Genomic DNA, 21,400 nt, shown 5'->3' with positions numbered 1-21,400 from the left:
TCAGGCACCCAGGTGGACCCCCATGTCCTCAGGAGGGGCAGGGGCTATAGGGCAGTGACCCAGCCTGGCCCCTGGCCCTTCTCAGAAGTTAATGAGAGGCTCTTGATTCTTGGAGCCCTCACTGAGTCGAACTGGCTCTGTGGGAATCCTGTTCTGAGGAGGAGCCACGGGCCTGCCCCTGTTATCACTCAGGGCCCAGCATTCAGGGGAGGCCAGCATCTGGCACAAGACCAGAAGAGGGGCTTCTGTGATACATATTGGTAATTACAGTCATTCTCTCTAATTGCTCTCTGATCCCAAGACCAGAAACAACAAATACAAAAGACAGGTCTTTCCAGACCCATAGCAGTCTGTCCTGCTGAGTTTGAAGACAGCCTCAGAATTCTTCTCAACACCAGCACTCATCTAATCCTCGGAGCTGGCACATGAGCAAAACACAGTGTATTTGCAAAGCCACTCGAACCCCGCTCCTGGCTCCTAATTTGGTGACTTCATTTCCCATCACTCTCCATTTCCATCACTCTGTTTTGGCCAAACCGGTCTTCTCACTGTCCCTGCCTCAGGGCCTTTACACTGGTGGTGGCTCCCTCTATGGGAAAACCACCCACAGAGAACCAGGTAGCTCCCTCATTTCCTTCAGACCTCCCAGAAGCTTTCAGAAGTAGTAGGATAACACTTGACCACTCATGGAACTCTTATCTCTAATTAGCTCTGTGGCTTCAGGTCCATTCAGTTAATTCCCATCTCTAAAATGGGGAGCATTATTACGAAAGGTACTTTAAGAGCGTTGATTGAGAGTGCTGGGTTCAAATCTTGGCCAGGCACAAATGTTTTCTCTGTGAGACCTTGAGCAGATCACTTAACGCCCCTAAGCCTTGATTTCTTTTTCTGTAAAATGGGGGTAATAATAGTACCTCCCTCATAGAGCTGCTGTGGAGATTAAATCAGTTAATACAGGTAGAGTGCTCAGAACACTGGTTGGCATATAGTAAGTGTTCAATAAATGTCAGTTGCCATTGTAGTCATATACATTTGTGTTTTTGTGTTTTACTTAGCTAGACACTAAGATGTGCTTCTGCTGTGATCTGATTCTGCTCAGTTCAGCTCAAGGTAATAATACGGTAGAGGGAAGATCACGCTGGGTGGCCCGGCAGCCCTGGGTTACGAAACTGGCTCAGCCGCCTTTCGGCTGTGTGAACGTGAGCAGGTGGCTGATCCGCCCGAGCCTCAGTTTCTGCATTGGTAGTGTGGGGATAATTACTCCTACTCACAGAGTCAGGGTACAGAATCAGAGAGACCCTGCCTGTCAAGTGCTGGGTGCATAGTAGGTACTCAATAAATCATATGCCAGATGGACCCAGCCGCATGGGCTCTGCTGCCTTGCAACTGTGCAGGGAAGCCAGCCGGCCCTCTGGGACTGGCAGGCAGAGGGAAAGGCTGGGGAGCCAGGCTGCTTGCCTCTGTTTAATGAGGCCCTTTCATGTGCCCTGAGATGTCATGGCCGGCCAGGGAGCTTGGCAGGCTGGTGATTCTGTGAAGAGCCAATAATGAGGGTGCAGAACCAGCAAAGTGGAGTGGGGGCAGCTTGACGTGGCTTCAAATTAGCGCCAGGGCTCGGCAGGAGGCCGGTGCATCACTGATGGCGGGCGGGGGGGGTGGGGGGAGAGAAGGGAGAGCACCTCAAAATGCTGGGAGCTGAGGGGGATGGAGGCTGGGGTGGAAGACGTGGTGTCTGCTACCAACTCCAGGAAGGCAAGAATTGCATTTCTTGTGTGGACACCAGCACCGACTGCTTCCTCTTACACAAACACACTCATTCCCCTTCAGTCACCCCCCAACACACTCACCCTGTCTTTTTCTCTGTCACACACCTACACATAATGGATTCCTCAGGGTCACCTCATCGTGTCTGCAGGGGGCTGGATTAGTCAGGAGAGGCCCACTACTGGGGTGAATGGAGGCAAATGGATAAAGGCTCAAGCATGGGAGAGTTTGATGTTTTGCTCTCCCTAGGGTCCAGGGCGGTCTCCTGGGTCTGTCAGGAGGCCTTCCTCACAGGCAGACTTGGGCACCAGGTTTGCGGCGCCCCTCAGGTGGGCCGAGGCTGGTTACCGCACCCAGGGTCCAGGGAGAAGGGAGCAGGGACTCCCGCTCTTTCCGGGCCTGGCCCAGAGGTACACACGCTGCCGCCGTGTTCCCCTCGCCAGAACTCACCACCTGGACCCCGCCCAGTGCGCAGGAGGCTGGGGGGGTGCGGTCTGGAGCGAGAGGGTCCCCCCATGAGAGGGGGACCGTCGTCGTCGTCGGGGGTCCGCTCACAGGCTTTGCCCCGAGGCTCAGGTGGCCTCTAAGAACCTCTCCCATTCCCATTCCCAGATATTCCAGGAATAGTATAGCTTTAATGGTAGCAGTAGTAGTAAAGCTAGTAGTAGCTTTAAAGGTAGCAGTTAGGGAAAAGTAGACTCGGCCTGCAAGTGTCTCTGGGAGAGGTCATGTGGGGGGTCCCCTCAGAGGTACTGGGGGACATGTGGAGTCTCTGGGGCCCTGGGGAAGCTGGGTAGAAGAGGGACATAGCAGTGACCAACACTGTACGTAACCAGAACCTTTGTGTACCATTTGTATGTGAACACTACACACACACACACACACACACACACTCATACACACACACTCACAAATACTCAGGCAGTCAACTCTCAAATGACAGACACACAGACATGTCTCCCACACATCTTTTCACACACACACACACACACACACACACACACACATTCACTTGCACTCACACAGTCCAACACGTATCTACATGCAAGTTCATAAAGATTGTCAAGGGTACCCTTCAAAGATGTAGAAAAATGCCTTTCCAGGAAGATTTCCTTAGGACCAGCCAGTGTCTGAGAGTCACCAGCCATTGTATTATATTTAACTAAGAATCCCTCAAATTTGTACAGGCCTTAACATTTAGCAAAGCACTCTTTCATTCACTGCTCAACCATGGGGTAAATATTTACTCAGCAGTGACTCAAGGCCAGATACTATGACTGGCAGAGGAGATGCAAAGATGAAGACACAGCCCGTGTCCTCCAGGGAGACATAGGCATCCGTGGAGCAGGGCTCTATTGGAGGAAGGCAGGAGGGGCTGTGGGAGCAGAGAACAGAGATGGGCTCAGAGGTGATGCTGAGTCAGGCCTCGAAAGATGGGGTCACCAGGTGGAAAAACCCAAGTGATTTCCAGGAAGAGGGGCTGCTCTGTGCAAAAGTGCCAGGTGTTAGATTTGGGGAGTGATGAGTGATTCCGAGGAGGTGGCAAAGTGCTTCCTTCAGCTGGAGTTCTACTAGATAAAATGTGATGCTACTGACATGAAGTAATGACAATATTCTCCAGAAATGCAATGAAAAAACAAATTTTTCCTACTTGTCATGTGAAGTATATGTTCTTGTGTCACCTAGGATTCACTCAGGGGAAAAAAGGAACACTCTAGATCTAAGAAGGAATCTGGTACTGGGGTTGGGTTACAGGTAATGGAATTGCTGAGGGGTCAGCATCGCGGAGATTAGCTATAGCCAGAAGCCACTGCCACCACCCACCCCACCCAAGGACTTCAGGTACAAGGAGGAGATGGTTTGATCAGAACCTAAGATCCAGGTCTATCTGGCAGGAGCTAGAACCCCTGAAGGTGGGATCACAGAGGAGGCTCAGGAGCTGACAAGGAGATCCCACTTGAAGCAGAAAAAGAGGAAGAAATGGCTCTCCCCTCCTCCTACCTGCTAGGGCCTCCATTGGCCAACTCTAAGAAAAAGAGGAAGAAATACCTGGCTATCCCCTCCTCCTACCTGCTAGGGCCTCCATTGGCCAACTCTACCTGGGAGGCAAAGGAGCCTGGGAACAGGCAAGAGAGTCTGGGAAATGTAGTTCCTCATTGTCCAGGGGAGGGCAGGTGAAGGGAAGACATATGGCAGAGAATAGCCAGTATGAGAATGATAACCACGATAAGAGAGTAACCAGTATGCTCCTGTGTGATTTCTTCTAAAATCTCTGCTATCAACTGTAGAAGTCAGCTGTAGATTTATTTGCTAGTGTTAAACTGAATGAACAAATACCAAAAGAATATTAATGGGGGGAAAAAAAGGAGGAAAAACAGCTCAGAAGCAGCCACTTAACGCGTGTTTTGTTTTTCCTGGGTAAGCGCTTGGGGTGGCAGTTTTAAATTGTGCTTTAGAGCGTATGAGCTTAATTAAATTTAACACTTTGGAGCAACTTAAAATAGCAATTCATGTTTTCTACTAAAAGAGATGTCGCCAGTTTATGTGACGGAAAGAAATCTATCAGGATTTCAGGATGGGTCTTTCACAAAGAGGGCTGTGACCCAATAGTTATGCCAGACATCTTTTTTTTTTTTTTTTTGCCTCTCCAGATCCATTTGCCCCTCCTGCCCACTGCTGTGTGCCCTGAAATGTTGACCAATGTGTGCCCGTGAACTCTGGCTTTCAGTTGGGTTCGATCATGGGGAGCAGTAGCAGAAGGCTGGGAAGAGGGAAGAGACTTGAGGCTGGGGTTCCTATTTGTCTGGTCCTCACCCTGTACGGTTGCCCCTGGTTGTCTCTGCCCCTCAACCAAGATTTTTAGACCGATGTGTCTCCACAGGCGGTGATTTTGTCCCCAGATGGTAATGTCTGGAGGCATCTTTGGTTGTAATAACCAGGGAGGGGGGCTACTGGCATCCAGCGGGTAGAGGCCAGGGATGCTGCTAATAAACACATACAGTCCACAGGACTGCCCTACCACCAAGACTATCGTCCAAGTGTCAGCGGTGCCAAGGCTGAGGCACCCTGCTTTGCCTAGGGCAGTGCTTCTCAAGGTACTTGTGGTGAAAAACCAGCTTTCTTTTCTGCAGACCAATGCTTTTGTAAGAATATCATAGAAACACTTTATCAGAAAAAAAAGTGATCACTCATTTAGGTGTCACCACCAGTGCTAAATGGCTGTAAAATGTTCTTAAAGCTTACTGTCAATGTCTGTGCTGTCTGATCATGGACCAGGAACAAACAGCTCATCAACAACCACCCACCTGTGGGCCACACTCTGAGTAGCGCCGACCTCCGTGAGTCTCCTTCCTGAATCTGGAAACAGCTTGGCTGCGACAAGTCCTGGGTTACTGCCTGTGCGCTGTGGTCCCCATCCCCGGCCCACTTCTCTGAAAGGAGTCCCTTTACAAGTGGTCCTTTATCATCCCCTCGCTCTAGGAGTGTGCCCTCTGCCCCACGGGGCCTGACTGATTCTGAGTTGTTCTAAGAAGGTGGGCTAGGATGAGGGTGTGTGAGTGGAAGGACAAGAATGGGATGGGAAATCTGGGTTGGGAGCCCAGCTCAGGATCCTGGGTGTCCCTTGTAGGTCATAGCTAGCCCTTGAAGACTGTTTCAGTGGCCAGGGGACGTGTCCAGAGTTATGTTTTAGCTGGAGAGTACTCTGGAGATGATGGTGCTGAGCACAGACTTCGAGGAAGCACAACTAGAGGTGGGGAGGCCAGTTTGGAGACCAGTGGCAGACTGGAAATGGTGAGGCCCAAGCAAAAGCATGAATGTGGTGATGGAAAGAGGGAGAGGTTCAGAAGGTACAGCCTGCCAGCCAGAGCACTAGTAGGTTGTGGATAGGAGTGAAGTTGTTAATAACCTGGGTTCTTGGACTCTTTAATCAATGGAAATTGCTAAGGACCAGATGAGAAATTCAGGCAAGGCTTTATTGGGGCTCCTGCTGCAGGACGAGGAAGCAGAAACAAGTACAGGTGCCCTTATTCACCCCCCAGGGGGGAGGGGTTTGAGCTGGTCCCTTAAATGGGACGAACGTGGGACAGATTGGTGGGCCAGGCTCAAGGGGTGAGTTGGGTGGTCTGCCCACCCCTGTGTTGGTGCTGCATGCAGAGATCATGCACAGGACCCTGCTTTTGCTTCCAGCACCTCAGAAGTGGCAGTTGGGTTTTGGCCTTTTTGTATCTTGTTGTTCATCATTTGCCCCCACTGTGCATGCACGCAGTTACTTTTAGTCCCTTGGAGCTTCTTTGTAGGGCTTCCCTGGTGGCTCAGATGATAATCTGCCTGCAACTGGGAGACCCCAGTGTGATCCCTGGGTCAGGAAGATCCCCTGGAGAAGGGAATCTTCTCTGTATTCTGATGCTCGAGGAGACGTTTGTCCAGGTGTAAGCACTGCAGTGCAGGGCCCAGGTCCCAGTCTGTCTCAAAGAGGGACCCAGGCTCCCCAGGTCTAGCCCAGGGGCGGTCAGTAGTCAGAAACAAAATGGGGTGGCCATGTGGTTGGTTCTGTCACTCGGGTTTGAATAGTGCCTGATTCACATGACTTTCTCAGGCAGGCCATCCTTTCACTGCCTGGAGTGAGGAGCAGGCTTGCTTGTGATTAAGAACCAGATCCAAATCTGGTCTCAGCTCCATTCCCCCAGGGGAAAGTGAAAACTGCTTAGCTTCTTTCTTTCCTAAGTGGAAATGATAACTTATCATTGTCAGGCGGCTAAATGAGATACTACATGTAAACTTCCCAGTACAAGGTTAGCACTTGGTGAACGTTGGCTATTGTCACCAAAGGAAAGCTTGACTTCCAAGGCGGTTTGAGCCAACTGGTTCTAGTTCTCCTGTTAGGTCCACACACATACACACACCCCCTCCCACCCCCACCCCCACCGCCAGAGAAAACAAGAGCTGCTTTTCTGCTCTTAATCCTGGGAAGCAGGCTTTTCTATGGGACCTTGCTTCTGATGGACCATTTACAGTGCACGGATTTCCCCAGCCTGACCCTTCATCCCGGGTGCCAGCTGCTTGCTAAGGATCAGCCTCACCCTGTAACACCTCCCTTAACAGCAGCCTAGAGGGATGGGGAAAGGCCAGGCAGGATCCACACAACGTCGCCCCGGGAGGGCAGGAAGACAGGGAAGTGGCTGAGAGGCAGCAACAGCGATCAGGAGTGGAGGCTCTGGGGCCAGACTCTCCCGTTCGGATCCCGCCTCTGTCACTTACTAGCAGGACGCTCTCAGGCAGGCAGCTTAACCTTTCTGTGCCTCAGGCTCTTACATGTAAAACAGTAATAATAACGACCTCCCAACAATTGTTGGATTAAATGAGCTAGTCCTCTTAACAATCCTGGCAAAGAGTAAGCCCTCAATGTTGGCTACTCTTCTTAGTAGTAGTAGTAATAGCCGGGTCTGCTTCCAAGATAAAACGGCTAAACACTGAGATGATTTCTAGGCTCAGAATCCCTCTCCTGTGTCCTGGGATTGTGAGGAGGTTTAAACACAATATTGAGTATGAAAACCCTTGTCACATACCAGGGGTTCAATAAACCAGCCAACCCATCCCTGCCCTGAAGGGATATGTTCTTTTATTGCTCATGACCCAGAGAGGTGGCCAAGTGAGGTGGGTCAGAGGGGACTGGAGTTGGACTGCCTGGGTTTGAATGCTGGCTCTCCATGTTGCGTTTGCCTAACACCTCTGCAGAAAAAAGACCACTACAGTGGCTGCTTCAGAGAATTGCTGTAGGGCTAAGCAAGTTGATAGACATAGGGTGCCTAAAACAGGGCCTGATCACACTTGCCATGAAGCATTTGCTCTACTGTCGTCGGGTTTCCCAGCGACCCTAGGGGTAAAGCACCTGCCTGCCAGCGCGTGAGACTAAGAGACACAGGTTCAATCCTTGGGTCAGGAAGATCCCCTGGAGGAGGGCATGGCAACCCACCCCAGTATTCTTGCCTGGAGAAACGCCATGGACAGAGGAGCCTGGCGGGCTACAGTCCATGGGGTCACGAAGAGTCGGACACAACTGAGCACACACGCTACTATGTTACCATCCTGGGTGTGCACAGCTCCTGCCGCCCCAACTCACGTCGCTCACACCGCTTCCCTGAGGTGGAAGGAGGTGGACTCTGCACAGCAGTGGGCCCAGCAGAACCGAGGTCCTGTTTGTGGAGGAGTGTGAGCCTCAGTGAGCTGAGTTGCTCCATGGCAGGGGCTGGCTGACCCGCAACAGGCCTGGGCGGGGTTTTCACTGAGAAGAGGAAAATCATCCTCATTTGTGGAAAGGAATAAGCCCAGACTGTGGATCTAGAAGCTAGTGTCAAAGCCCAGACTGCCTCATCCTGGCAGTCCCAGCTGTGTGACCTCAGGCCAATCACTTAACCTCTCTGAGCCTTGGCCAGCCCTCCTCTGTGACCTGAGGACCCAGGACTGCCGTGATGCACAGGTGGAACAGATAGACCTAAGGGGCTGGGTGCTGTGCCTGCTGATCCAGGCCTCCACCTCCTCCACTCACCTCCTCTGCCCCACGCACTGTAGCTATAGGATGGAGGCGGGGATGGGCCAGAGAACTCAACTTCCTTGTGTGGCTTCCCCAGCAGCCTAGAGGGGCCGAGAGTGAGGCGGGAGGCAGGAGCCTCCAGGGCTGCCCACTGACGGGACATCAATACCTGCCTGTCAGTCCCAGCCTCCATGCGCGGTTCCCAAGTGGAAGTCTTCAGGCTCCAGTATTTCGTGTTTGAGGTCTCAATTAAGCTGCCGGGCCCTGGGTGTGAGCCGTTGATGGGTACAGACAGCGCTGGAGTAGCAGGGGACAGAAGGACACCCAGTTCTTTGGGAGTTGGGGGGGCAGAGGGGTGGGGGAGGCTGCAGAGAGACGAGGCTCCTTCCAGCTGAGGTGAGTATTTCTGCAAGATTGTATGTGGGATGAGACAGACGTCATTTCTAGGAACTCTCACCAGAAGGCATGCTGGAGGGACCGAGGCTAGGGTGGACCAGCCCCAGTGCGGGGAGATTGCTGCCCCCTCTGACCCTCTCTGAAGGTGGAGGGAGCCGTCAAGTCCTCCCCAACCAGTGATGCTGCCCCAGGTGTCTTTGCCCCTGGCCTGCTATGGCAGTGACGGAGGACCCCGCTGCTCCCTCTGGGAAGCAGAGTTCCCCCCAGTCTTCACCACTGCACCACGCCCTTCCCCTCCAAGCAACGCCCCTCTTCGTACCTCCAGTTTGCTTCTGCCTAGACCCCCACCCACCCCCCAACCCATCTGCAGCAGTGAAGTTCTCCCTCCTGAGACAAGGGAAAGCCATCTGGAGCGGAGGGTGGCCTTGGCCTCTGAGGACAGGACCTTGTCCGTGACTCAGCACAGCTCAGGCTCGGAATGGGGCTCAGTCAGTGCTGGGGAATCTCCTAGGACAGATGGGGGTGGAGGCAGCCCTCGGGGTGGGCAGCCATGGCTGACCTGACTCTCACCCCCACGGCCCAGAGACCAAGGGGCTGTTTGAAGCAGAGAAGGCAGAAGTGGGGAGGTGGGCAGTCCCTCTTATTTAATTTCTGTGTCTTCACGTCTTTAATCTCTCTGCCTCCCCCTCCACCCCTCCCCATGTCTCCTCTCTCTTTTTTCCCTTGAATCTCTCCCCTTTGTTCTCCGAACCTCCAACTCCAACCACTCTCTACCGTCAACTACCTCCTGTTCCATTCCCTTCGTGGTCACACTCATCACCGATTTATTTCCACCTCGTCCGGGTTGTCTCCCGCACCTGGTTGCCAATGTCTGTCTCTCTGTGTACCTGGCTCTGACACATCTACCCCCTGCCCCGGAATCTTTTCCTCTCTCTTCCCCCCCCCCATCTCTGTTTTCTTACCTGGGTCCCCCTCCTCTCTGGCTCTCCCTTCTCCTGTCTCTCCACCTCTTACCTCTCCTCTCTGCCTCATTCTCTCTGCATCTGCGGCTCTCTCCCTCTCCATGTCTCCTGTCTCTGTCACCCTCTCTCTTTCTTCTACTTCTGCCCCTGTCCCCCCATCACCCTACTGTCCTTCACCATGCCTGCCCCTTTGGACCTATCCCCTCCACCTCCCAGGATGATCCCAGCCTCCAACAAGGCCTTTGTGGTCAACAACCTGGTGTCCGGGACTGGCTACGACCTGTGCGTGCTGGCCATGTGGGACGACACGGCCACCACGCTCACGGCCACCAACATCGTGGGCTGCGCCCAGTTCTTCACCAAGGCCGACTACCCGCAGTGCCAGTCCATGCACAGCCAGATCCTGGGCGGCACCATGATCCTGGTCATCGGTGGCATCATCGTGGCCACGCTGCTGGTCTTCATCGTCATCCTCATGGTGCGCTACAAGGTCTGCAACCAGGAGGGCACAGGGAAGCCCGCGGCTGCCGTCAGCAACGTGCACTCTCAGACCAACGGGGCCCAGCCGCCTGCTCTGGGCAGTGTGCCCAGCGGGGCCCCCACGCCCGGGCCACCCAAGGTGGTGGTGCGCAATGAACTCATGGACTTCAGTGCCAGCCTGGCCCGAGGCAGCGACTCCTCGTCCTCCAGCTCTCTGGGCATCGGGGAGGGGCTGGGTCGGGGCCCCTGGAGGCTCCCACCCCCCGCTCCCCGCCCCAAGCCCAACCTTGACCGCCTCATGGGGGCCTTCGCCTCCTTGGACCTCAAAAGTCAGAGAAAGGAGGAGCTGCTGGACTCCAGGACTCCAGGCGGGAGAGGGTCTGGGACGTCGGCCAAGGGGCACCCCTCGGACCGAGAGCCACTGCTGGGGCCGCCCGCGGCCAGGGCCAGGAGCCTGCTCCCCTTGCCCCTGGAGGGCAAGGCCAAACGCAGCCACTCCTTCGACATGGGGGACTTTGCGGCCGCAGCTGCGGGAGGGGTCGCCCCCGGTGGCTACAGCCCCCCGCGGAGGGTCTCGAACATCTGGACAAAGCGCAGCCTCTCTGTTAACGGCATGCTCTTGCCCTTCGAGGAGAGTGACCTGGTGGGGGCCCGAGGAACTTTCGGCAGCTCCGAGTGGGTGATGGAGAGCACGGTGTAGGCCTGGGGTGGGCCTCCTCCCTCCCACCCTACCAGGGTGGGAGAAGGGGAAGCATCTTTACCCACAAGTCTTTGTGGAGTTTCCATGGTGATGTTTACATCCAGGGACCATTTTGTCTCCCTGTCAACCGCCTCCCCCCGCCCCACTCTGCCACCCACACACACCTTCCCAGGCCTGTCCCCCACCACCCGTCGGGGTGTGCTCAGGGAAAGCGGACTCGATCGCTCACATGTCAGACTGAGCCCTGAGTGTTTGGAAAGGCAGGGGTCCTGCCTTTCTGATCACAAATGTAGCCTATAAGCAAGCGGCTTTGGATTGCGGATGGTTCCAGTGTTGTTTCGTTTCTTAATTTATTTCTCCCACGTCCTAGACTCTTCCTCTTCAGTGACACAGATAATGGAGAGTTTACACCACGCACAGAAGTGGGTCCCAGAAGCCCTGGTGGTGGGCAATCGCTGCCAGCTGAGCAAAGCAGGGAATGATTTGGGTGGCACGTTTGTTCGGGGGAAGATTGAAGTCCTCCGTCTAGACCCCATCATTACTCCCAAGTCCCCACACTCAAGAGGGCTGAGTGAACCCCCCATCGCGGGCCCCGCTTCCTTTGCTTCTCAAACACAATGCCCCACACCCAGCACATCAGCTTAAACCAGAAGGGTAACTTCCAGGACTCTCCATGTGGGAGAGGGAGAAGGGTTTTATGAGACCCATGGGTACAAAGCACCTTATGGAGGTGCTTTAGGATTTTTGCTTCTTTTAAGGGAAGCTGGGATGGGGGGGGGGCATGGTTGTGAGGGGGTTGCCAAGAGGTTTTCTCTTAAGGGGAGTGGACTCGAAGGAGCAGAAGGAGCACTGGACACAGAGTCCAAAGCTATGAGTCTGGGTTTCAGAGCCACCACCCAATACCCAGTTGAATACAGCAGGCAAGACCCTTTCTCTCTGGGACCTCAGGCTCCTAATTCATAAAATACTGAGATCGTACCAAATCCCCAACTCCCTTCCAGCTCGAAGGACTAAGGATTCTTCATGACTAAATGAGGTGCAGGATTTTGAAGCTCGAAGAGGTGTTTGCGATCATTTCACCCTTAACCTTCTCTCTCCTTCCCTCCAGAGTCCAAGGGACCTGCCCAAGGTCACATAGTGAGTGAGTGACCAAGTCAGGGCGGGCCCCAAGGCCACGTACCTCTTGGGGGTGGTGTCTGAAATCTGTTACCAAGTCTTCACCATGGCTAGGGCGTTTCTGTGTCTAGAGCCTGTCCTTCGTTTGTTCTTGGAGAAGGTGGCTCAGGGTGGGACACGGGGACACGGGGCTGCCTTCCATGATGCCAGTCAGGAGGCGGATCTGTCATGGACATGACAGGATGGTGATGGGAGGGGCACACAGGCTCCTGCCCATCTGGGGACTGAACCCCACATTCACAGACCGTGGTAAGAGGGGACAGATGACCTGTGGCCGGTGCGGGGGAAGGCATCTGGAAGCATCTGGAGGCTCTTCCCCCGCACCTCTGTCTCTCTTGTCCCAGGTCTCGCCTCATTGTCAACACACTACCTCTCCCCACCTCATTCCTTCCTTTCCCAAACCTCCACCACAGAACTCTAGCCTCATTCTCCCTCCTTCTGCCACTTGCCGACCGCACAGCCTACAGAGCATACAGGTGAGTCCATCTGGGGCTGAAACGTTCTGATGGGCTCAGACCTGGAGCTGGGCTGGTGGTCCCCCAGCCCCACCCAGAACACAGAGGCAGAGGGCGGGGAACCGTCTATGCAGGACAGCCTTCTGGCTCCCGCCCAGGAGCCTCCAGACCCCATGCCTTCCTCCTTCCTTGCCCCCCTCCTCTCTCTCCTCACCTCCCCTCCTCTCTCCTGTCTTCATTCCTTTTTTTTCTGGTGCCTCTCTGCCTCCCCCCAGTCCCTTTCTGGTCCTGACCAGGTCATCAACAGACCAGGCCGGTCTCTTCCTGAGACCACAAGCTCACTTCCAGCCCCAGTGCTGGAGCACAAGCTTTCTGCAGTCATGGGAGACCTCCAGCCTCGGTGACGTGAAAGAAAATCTCCCCCACCCTCCCTCTTTCTCTGCCCCATTTTCCTCCTCTCCTTTTTCCCTCTGCACTTTCTCACTCAGCCTTTTCTAAATGTAGCCATTGAGGAGGTGACCCCAAATACCACTCTCTTTTTGCCTTTGGGTTCAAGCGCCTAGAGGAAAAGTGGTAGACTTGGGAAGCGAGGGGAACCAGCTGTCTGTTCTCGTCAGCGGCTCCAAGCTCTGTCGTGACATGATATGTACTAGCACTTGTGTTTGTCAGGTTTGGAAAGCAACATCCCTGTGGGCAGAATACAAATGCCAACCTTCTCCTTTACTAAAAAAAAAAAAGTGTACAGTAAAATGTACAGTTTTAAAATCAACAACTAACCACACTTCTTGGGAGAGACAAAAAAAAAAAAGAACATTCCTGTGTCTGTGAAGTCTGCTGTTTATTTCTCTGGAAACTGGTTTTCTGAAGGTGGCTTCGAGATGGCATTTTCTCTCACACCTGCTTGGTTCTGCCTGGTGACAGCCTGCTTCCTGCTAAGTTCACATATAAGGCGGGAGCCTTCTGAGCTAAGAGAGAATGGGCCCGCCCTCTTGGAGTAAAGGTCTGTAGAGGCTCTGGAATGAAGCTCCAGGCTAAGAAGGAATAGTTCAGTCTGTCCAGGCTACCTACCACCTTCAGCCCTGCTTCCTTTTTCCTGGACAGTGGCCAGCACCACATGTAGCCACTAGGGGCGCCAGAGTACCTTCCACCCACTTTCGGTGAGCCCAAGATGGCTTTTATTTCCCTAAAGGGTCTTTTACTGGGGAAGCAGAACAAGGTGGGGCTAGTGGTAAAGAACCCGTTGGCCAATGCAGGAGACACAAGAGACGCAGGTTTGATCCCTGGGTCGGGAAGATCCCCTGGAAGAGGGCATGGCAACCCACTCTGGTATTCTTGCCAGGAGAATCCCCATGGACAGAGGAGCCAGGCGGGCTACAGTCCACAGGGCCACAAAAGAGTCTGACACAACTGAAATGACTAAGCACGCATGCACTCAGGATAACAAACCAAAGCACAGACCCACGGTAGAGAAACAAATGAGCTTCTGGAACACAGCTTCCCAACCCTACCTTCCTCTTAGTGTCTAGGTCAGCACTGTCTAAGAGGTATAAAGTCTGTGCTGCACTGTAATTTAAAATTTTCTAGTAGCCCATTAAATCAAGTGTAGAGAACCAGGTGAAATTAATATATAGTTTATTTAACCCAATATATCAAAAATATTTTCTTTTCAACATATAATCAGTACAGAATTATTAATATTTTGCATAGTGTTGGGAATCTGACGTCTGTTTCACACAGGCTAAGTGGCTTTAAAATGCTTGAGAACCACACGGGGCTGGTACAGTCAGCTCCACATGTGCAGCCACTGACTTGGAAGCACAGCTTCTGGAAGCGGAAGGAAGCTAACAGTTACTGAGCACCTACAGTTCCAGATCCTGTGCTGCTGCTTCATCTGCATGCATCACCAAACCCTCACAGCAGCCTCTCAAGGTACATATATTATGCCAGTCTTTCAGATGAAGGGGCTGAGGCTCAGAGAGGTTAAGTAACTTCCACAAGGTCACACAGTAAGTCTGGCTGCAAAAACTTAGCTCTTCCCATGACATCACACTACCTCCCCTATCCTTTCTTCCTCCCTTCAGCTCATTCGTTTCAGACAGTATTTTGTCCCGACTGAAGTAGTCAAATTTATAGTCTGATGTGAAAGCCTTTGGTATGGCTTCAAGGACTAAAATTCTCCGAATGTTGACTCAGGGTCCTCTTGGTTAAATGGTTTCTTCTGACCCCACGTTAGTCTTTCTGACCTCTTTTAGCTTGTATACATTCCTACTCTGGCCAGGAAAATCCACCCAGGCTTCAGATGGTCCTGCCCAGACCTTACCATTCCTCCTCCTGGCCTGGTGACCTCTAGATGTCCCTTGTTTAATAGTTTTCATCTCCAGCCTCATCTGGTCCCCTCTGCCCTGAAAGCCCGTAACTTTGTACCCTAAAGACAGAAAACCTCACAAAAGCTCACTCCAAAGACCAAACCAATCTTCCTGTCTCTTCCTAATTCAAAAACTTCTAACTGAAGAGGTGTTTGCCTACCAGATCCTCTTTCCTGATAGACAGAAGGCTTTAGCTCTCTGATCTCTTGCAGAAGAGAGGTAGCTGATACAGTCTGAGCCTGGCTGAATTATTAATCTTTCTGGCAAGACTTCAACCCTCTCTCCCCAAGTTCAGTCCACAAATTGATACAGTCCACAGATTCTCCTCAAAGGAGATTTTTTTCATTTTCCCATGATTACAGCACTAAAATTCCAAAAGAACTTAGACTTGCTTTTTTTTTTTTTTTTGAGTGACATCATTTCTAACCAGGTAAGAGGAAGGTCACTGTCTCAGATGTCCCCCTTCCCACATGGGTCATAACTTTTCTCCCAGAGTCTGCGGGTATCGATGTTTCCTAAGTACAGGCTGAGTACTTCTGTGTATTCTGCTGTCTGTTCTCAGTATGTTTGCAGTGAATGTCTCAGGGCTTCAGTAAACTGGGTGGGGCTTCCTCTGTTTTTGCAGCCATGAGGATTTCTGCAAACTGCTGCTGGTGAAATAGACACACTTACACAAAAGAAAGGGCTTCCCTGGTGGCTCAGACAGTAAAGAATTTGCCTGCAACACAGGAGACCCAGGTTCAATTCCTGGGTAAGGAAAATCCCTTGGGAAGGGAATGGCTACCCAGTCAAGTATTCTTGTCTGAAGAATTCCATGGACAGAGGAGTCTGGTGGGCTATAATCCATGCGGTTGTGAAGAGTCAGACATGACTGAGCAACTAAGCATGCCTGCATCCGAAAGAAAAGACTGTTGGCAAGGAGCAGGCAAAATCTGAACATAGTTTTACACATCATGCTTAGATCCCCAGACCCGTGTGACACAGTTGGCAGAGGAAAAGTTTGCTGTGAAAAGAAGGCTTCTCACAGGTAAACAACTGAGGTTTCTACCTTTGCATAATAAAATCAGACCCCTACATGGGTTGCTCTGCAAACATCTCAAAGGAACACTACCCCCTTCTCAGTCTAAAAATATCTATTTGTGTTTTCAGCCTTTAAGCCAAAGATCTTAGATTCTCAGCTTTCATTTTCTTATTTCAGGTTCCCCAGCTCACAGCAGTGAATGTTTACAAAGCTCATAGGTTTCCCTTCCCTGCAGCCTCTAGCAGAGGGAAATTAATACGTTTCCCAACAGACCAAATAGGGAAGCTGACCTTTCCCTCTCCGGCTATCCTGTGATTCCCAGCAGGGCCATTCAGCATCTTCAAACAAGTGCAGTGGTCTTGTCCCATGATCTTATTTGGGACAATGTTTGGCATCTTTCTTCTGCTCACTGACTCTGGGGAAACGGACCCAGATTGCAGGCTCTTGTCTGGTTATTGTCCTGCTTTGTTGGGATAAGGATCTTCTGATTCATTTAGCCAACAGTTGAGTGTACCCCTAGTGAATCACAGCCAGCATTCTTTCCACCATTGAATGCTGGAGTCTCTCTGGGGCTGTGGTGAGGAAGATCTTACTATCCAGGCCCTTCCTGGGATGTCAGTGCAGCCTGCAGTTACTTACTTGGTTTCCTATTGATGAGAGGGTGAATCTGGAATCTCACCCATCTCCATGAGACCCCCAAGCCCATCTGGGCCACAGCCAGTCAGCCTACTGACCAACCTCCCACAGCCCTGGGCCCCTCCGTCCAGGCTGCCCATCTGGTTAGGTGATGATGCGCACACCCCCTCTTCTTTTGTCACCTCCTCTGTAACATGTGTTCACTGCTTCTTTCTGGCACATACAGCAGCGACTCCAGCATTTATATGTCTCGCCAGGGTGAATGTCTTTGCTTTGAATCCCAGTGCTATATCTGAGGTGTCCTTGGTTCCCAAAACCATGGTTACATCTATCAGCTGACCTTTCTGTGACCAACCCCACTTTCTCATGAGACAAAATCTCAGAGCCCCACACCTGTCCCCTCCATCTCTGACTTGGCCTCTCCTGGTAACAAGCAAGTGTCTTGTTCACCATTTGAGAAGGAATATTACCAAGAAGAAGAGAATTAAGCCTTCAGTTACATTCAGTAATCTGGGTTCCCTATCATACCCTTTCCACACATTCTTTGGGGACTCTCTCAAAGATAATATTCTGCCTGTCTACCAGGGATTGGCTGGTTGCCTTAACTACCCTGACTAATTATGGGAAAGTTCTCATTCCTTCATAGGTTGACACAAACTTGGTATTTTCCAAGTTGATGTTGAACTGCAAGATTATATTGATAATAGCTAACATTCATTGAGTTTTCTATGTGCTATGCACTGTTCTAAGAGCTTCCTATAGATTATCTCAACTTGTCATCAAAACAGTTCAATCAAATGGGTTAGTATTATCATCCCCACTGGGGAAGCTAAGGTAGAGAGGGGTTAAATAACTTGCCCAAGGTCACACAGCTAGTGAGTGGCAGAGCTGGGTAAACATTCAATAAATTGATTTACACTGAAGTTACCTACAGAACTGCAGAGACTATTAGAAATGCAGAGCTTGCTGGGTTTTAGATCAGAGCCTGAATCTTGGTATATGAACCTTGAATTTGAGAAAATGATCCAGAAGTAAAAGTGAGAGAGTTGGAGCAATCAGCACTAGGTGTTTTCAGCAAGCATTTGATAACCTACTGTGTGCCAAGCACTCTCCACTATGGAGAGAAATCAAAATAAAAGTGAAGGACACTGGGCATGCACTGGGGGGCCTTACACACTTCCTCAAGGGGCAGGGCATAAGCTAGTTTCCAGACCTCTGGTTTTACAGAGATGGCCTGTTTTCACTCTTTTAAAGATAACCTATAGATGTACTACCCAGGAGGAGATGGATGGGTGGATGGATTGGCCTCAAGCCCACATGGCACCTCTGCCTGGAAGAATTCACTAGATTTTAAGTTCCAAAGGGACCAGCATGGTGACATGACCAGCTTTGGGTCAAAGGGACCCAGGCAGGACTAGAATCCTGCACCGGACAAGCAGGGGCAGAAGGATGACAACTGTGGTAATCCCAGGAGCTTCTGAGGTGGCTGGGAGGAGGCCTGGAAGAGGGCAGATGGACAGCTGCAAAGAACTGGAGGGTCCTGAGTAGCCCGAGGCAGGAGCACCTGCTTCTGGAGGAGGAGGGGCATCCAGCGCGAGGAGCTGGTTTCAGAGTCTGTTTTTTTGGCCTGAGTTTTCTTTCTTGTAAAGTAACAGTGGTAAGTATCATCTCTGGTAAGTATGCCTGAGGAGTTACCATTTAGTTATATAGATCACATATTGGGTTGGGAAAGGCAGAGTGATAACGGTCATTATTATTAATGATATGCATCTTTGAAAACATTATTATAAGTTACAGCATGTTAGCAATAATATTAGGGATCTCAGGCTCACAGAATCTCAGGGCTCACAGAGCCATTAGAGGTCATCCACGCTGGCCTCCCTCAATGGGTGTTAGAATCACCTGTTCAGTATCCATGAAAACTGTTAGTAATCTTATTACCGGCAAGCTCGTGCATGATAAATTTCAGAATTCACCCCAGACAAGGAGCAGCTCCCTGTACTCCAATCAGACCAATGCCTGATGGTTATGTTTCCTGGTGGGTCCTTGCAGAGCCATCAATCCTTCCTTCACAAGGAATCCAGAGCCCAGAGAGAAAGTAGCTGGCAGAGACTGCTGTGGCCCAACAGTGGTAGGAAACCAGGTATAGAGCCACAGTCCTGCAGGGAAAATCTCCCCTGGGTGCAGTCAGGGGAGGAGAGGAGCTGTTGTTTCCTCGCTGAATCAACCCTGCTCATGCCATTGAGAGAAGGAAGGAGGCAGGAAAGGAGCAGAAAGTACATGGTAGCGTCTGCAGTCCCTGAAGCTCCTTTAATTTCTGAGATCCACTGTCCCAGCAGTTAGAGGGGCCTGGAAGATTCCAAACCTCTCCCCTAGGTTCTCTCACTCATCAATTCCCCAATCCCTGCTCCCCCTTCACCCTTGTCCCAGGTCTGACATAATGATGAAAATCAAACCATCAGGGCTCTGGAAAGACAAGTGCTGCCACTAAAAACCTCCCAGTGGCTTCTTTTCCTTATTCCTTTGGGTGAAAAGACCCTTCTGTAATGTAAATACTCATGGGAAGACTCTGTCAGGGGCCAGGTAAACCACCCAGGGAGAGGCTGGCTCTGTTCAAGAAAGTAGAGGGGCCAGAGGGTCCCCACTGGAGTCAGGTGGTGAGTACTTCCAAGGGGTGGTGGGATGACCCCAGGCAGCCCTCTCACCAATCCTCCCTGCCTCTCCTTAACATCCAGGCCTCCTGTAGCAAAAACAGCACCCATCTGCTTGAGGTGGGAAGATCATAATTGGCTCCCAGTTTGGTTTTTACTTCTGAAACATCACACTAGTACCAGCTTGAATGAAGAAAGAATGTTAGAGAAACATTTCACTCACTCTGGAGGTAGAGGGGGCTGGCTGGAGCATGCATAGCTGGACAGGTCCCTTGCGAGAGCTGCCGGCACACAGCTGCTTTAGGAAGGGCAACAGGACACGATACTGGGGGTCAGTGACCCCCCACACACCAACAGCTTGGCGTCCATGTTGAAAAATAAATGGAGACAACTGTGGGTCACCCTAGAGGTCTGGGAGAAGGTGGGGAGTACCTCAGCAGCAATCAAGGGGCCTTATTCTTCCTTTATCTTCACACTTTTAAGCCTTCTGTTGAGATTCTACCTTCTGAGGAATCCTTCAAACAGCTGTAGGTTAATTCAGCCCTGACCTGCTAGGCAAGCAGGGGCTGGGACTTTTCCTGGGACTTTTCTGTTGAGCTCTAGGGCCTTCCATCCTCCCTGAGATTTATGGGAAAATGGGGGCCTGTGCCAGGCATCATAAAATCCCCTTGCCTAAGCTGCCTCCATCTTTGGTTTGGAGTAAAATACAAGATAGAGGGGGCCTAGGCAAGAGTATCCAATTCTACCCTGGAGGAGGAAATGGCAACCCACTCCAGTATTCTTGCCAGGATAAAGTCCCATGGACAGAGGAGCCTTGTGGGCTATAGTCCATGAAGTTGTAAAGGGTTGCACACAGCTGAGCGCTCACTCACACTGTATCTTCTTTGGTGAGTTGTGTTCTTTTTCAGGTGCCTTGGCTAAGATTTTAAAATCACACACACACACACACACTTCTACACATTAAGATTTTGATTGGCATTGCACCAAATTGCAGTGACCTGACATCCTTGCAATATTGACTCATAACTCAAACACGGTGTCTCACTCCACTAATTTAGATCTCTGTAATTTCTTCCAATATTTCCCCCACTTTCTGCATAGAGGGCTTGATATCTTTTGTTAGGTTCATTCCAAGGAATTTGATATTTTGATATGGTATAAAAGGTAAAATTTCAAAATTCCAAATTTTTCATTTCATACTCTTTAAAGTACTGTTTGCTGTTTAAAACAATAATACTTTCAATGTATCATGGGGTTCATAACATGTTGAAGTAACCTATATAACATTGATAATACTGAGGAAAAATAAAATTATAATTAGGGGGAAAATAAATAAAATTATAATTAAAGAGTATCCAATTCCAGGGCTGGTCAACCAAGGTTCCTTCCCTACATCCAACTTTGTCTGCAGAATGGTGGAGGATGAAATGTAACTGGAGACACTTATGATACAAAAAGTCAGCAGCAGAGGTAGAGAGACTGTATGGCATCTCACTATCAAAAATAAATTCTTTCACATGGATTATCACTCCTTCCATTCCTTACCTAAAAACTCCAATTTATACATTACTGCTTTCCCCACTTTATAGATTTTCCAAACTGAGGATGCAAGTTGCCCATTCCACCCCCCACCCCAGTTCTTATAGAGCTTATGAAGCAGAAGTGGGTCTCAAACTTTAAATTTTCTAACCCCACAATTGGAGTTTCCTTCACATGACACCGCTGACACTCAGCCGTCACAGTCCTGGCTGCCACAACAGGAAGGCAGGAAGCCAGAGGCCTCCACACAGGCAGGTCTTGGAGAGGCAGACAAAGGCTACAGGACCCGAGGGAGTTGAGAGATGGGATTGAGAAGGGCAGCTCTGCAGGAATTCTATGTGGATACGAGGCTTGGCCCTCTGGGGACAGCCCAGATGGGAGAGGGGTCATAGACTCTAATCCACCTTGGGATAAGCAAAAAAGAAGGGATGTGATAGGGGTCCAGGAAAGAATGAGCAGGACAGGAATGCAGGGCAGGATCGGAGGAGCAGTTGGGAGGACAGCTGTGCAGGTCCAAGGTGTGGATCCAGTCCATCTACCGTCCTCATCTAGAAGAAGGGGAAGAAGCAGAAGGCTGGGGTGCACTCCACAAGGAGTGCCCTTGAGGGCCCTCTGCATAGTGAAGCCAGGAGGTTAGCAGGGCCCACCAAGGAGTTGGTTGTTTTAAGATTTGAGTGAGTGTGCTGTATGCTTTGAGGCTCTGATTTCTCAAAGGAACCAGT

At 51.1% G+C, this 21,400-nt stretch overlaps 1 protein-coding gene across 1 annotated transcript in view; it reads left to right on the top strand.

Annotated features, from left to right (window-relative positions):
- Positions 1 to 10,834, top strand: part of LRFN2 (leucine rich repeat and fibronectin type III domain containing 2) — a 42,395-nt gene extending 31,561 nt beyond the window's left edge. Inside the window, exon 2 of the mRNA XM_065913351.1 lies at positions 9,871 to 10,834. Within this exon, the coding sequence (XP_065769423.1) occupies positions 9,871 to 10,834 (964 nt within the window). The remainder of the gene's footprint in view (positions 1 to 9,870) is intronic.
- Positions 10,835 to 21,400: the final 10,566 nt, after the last annotated feature.

Source organism: Muntiacus reevesi, chromosome 20 (assembly GCF_963930625.1).
Source record: "Muntiacus reevesi chromosome 20, mMunRee1.1, whole genome shotgun sequence".
NCBI lineage: Eukaryota > Metazoa > Chordata > Mammalia > Artiodactyla > Cervidae > Muntiacus > Muntiacus reevesi.
Note: the sequence above shows the minus strand (reverse complement) of the source record. Positions and strands in the feature narration are given on the sequence as shown.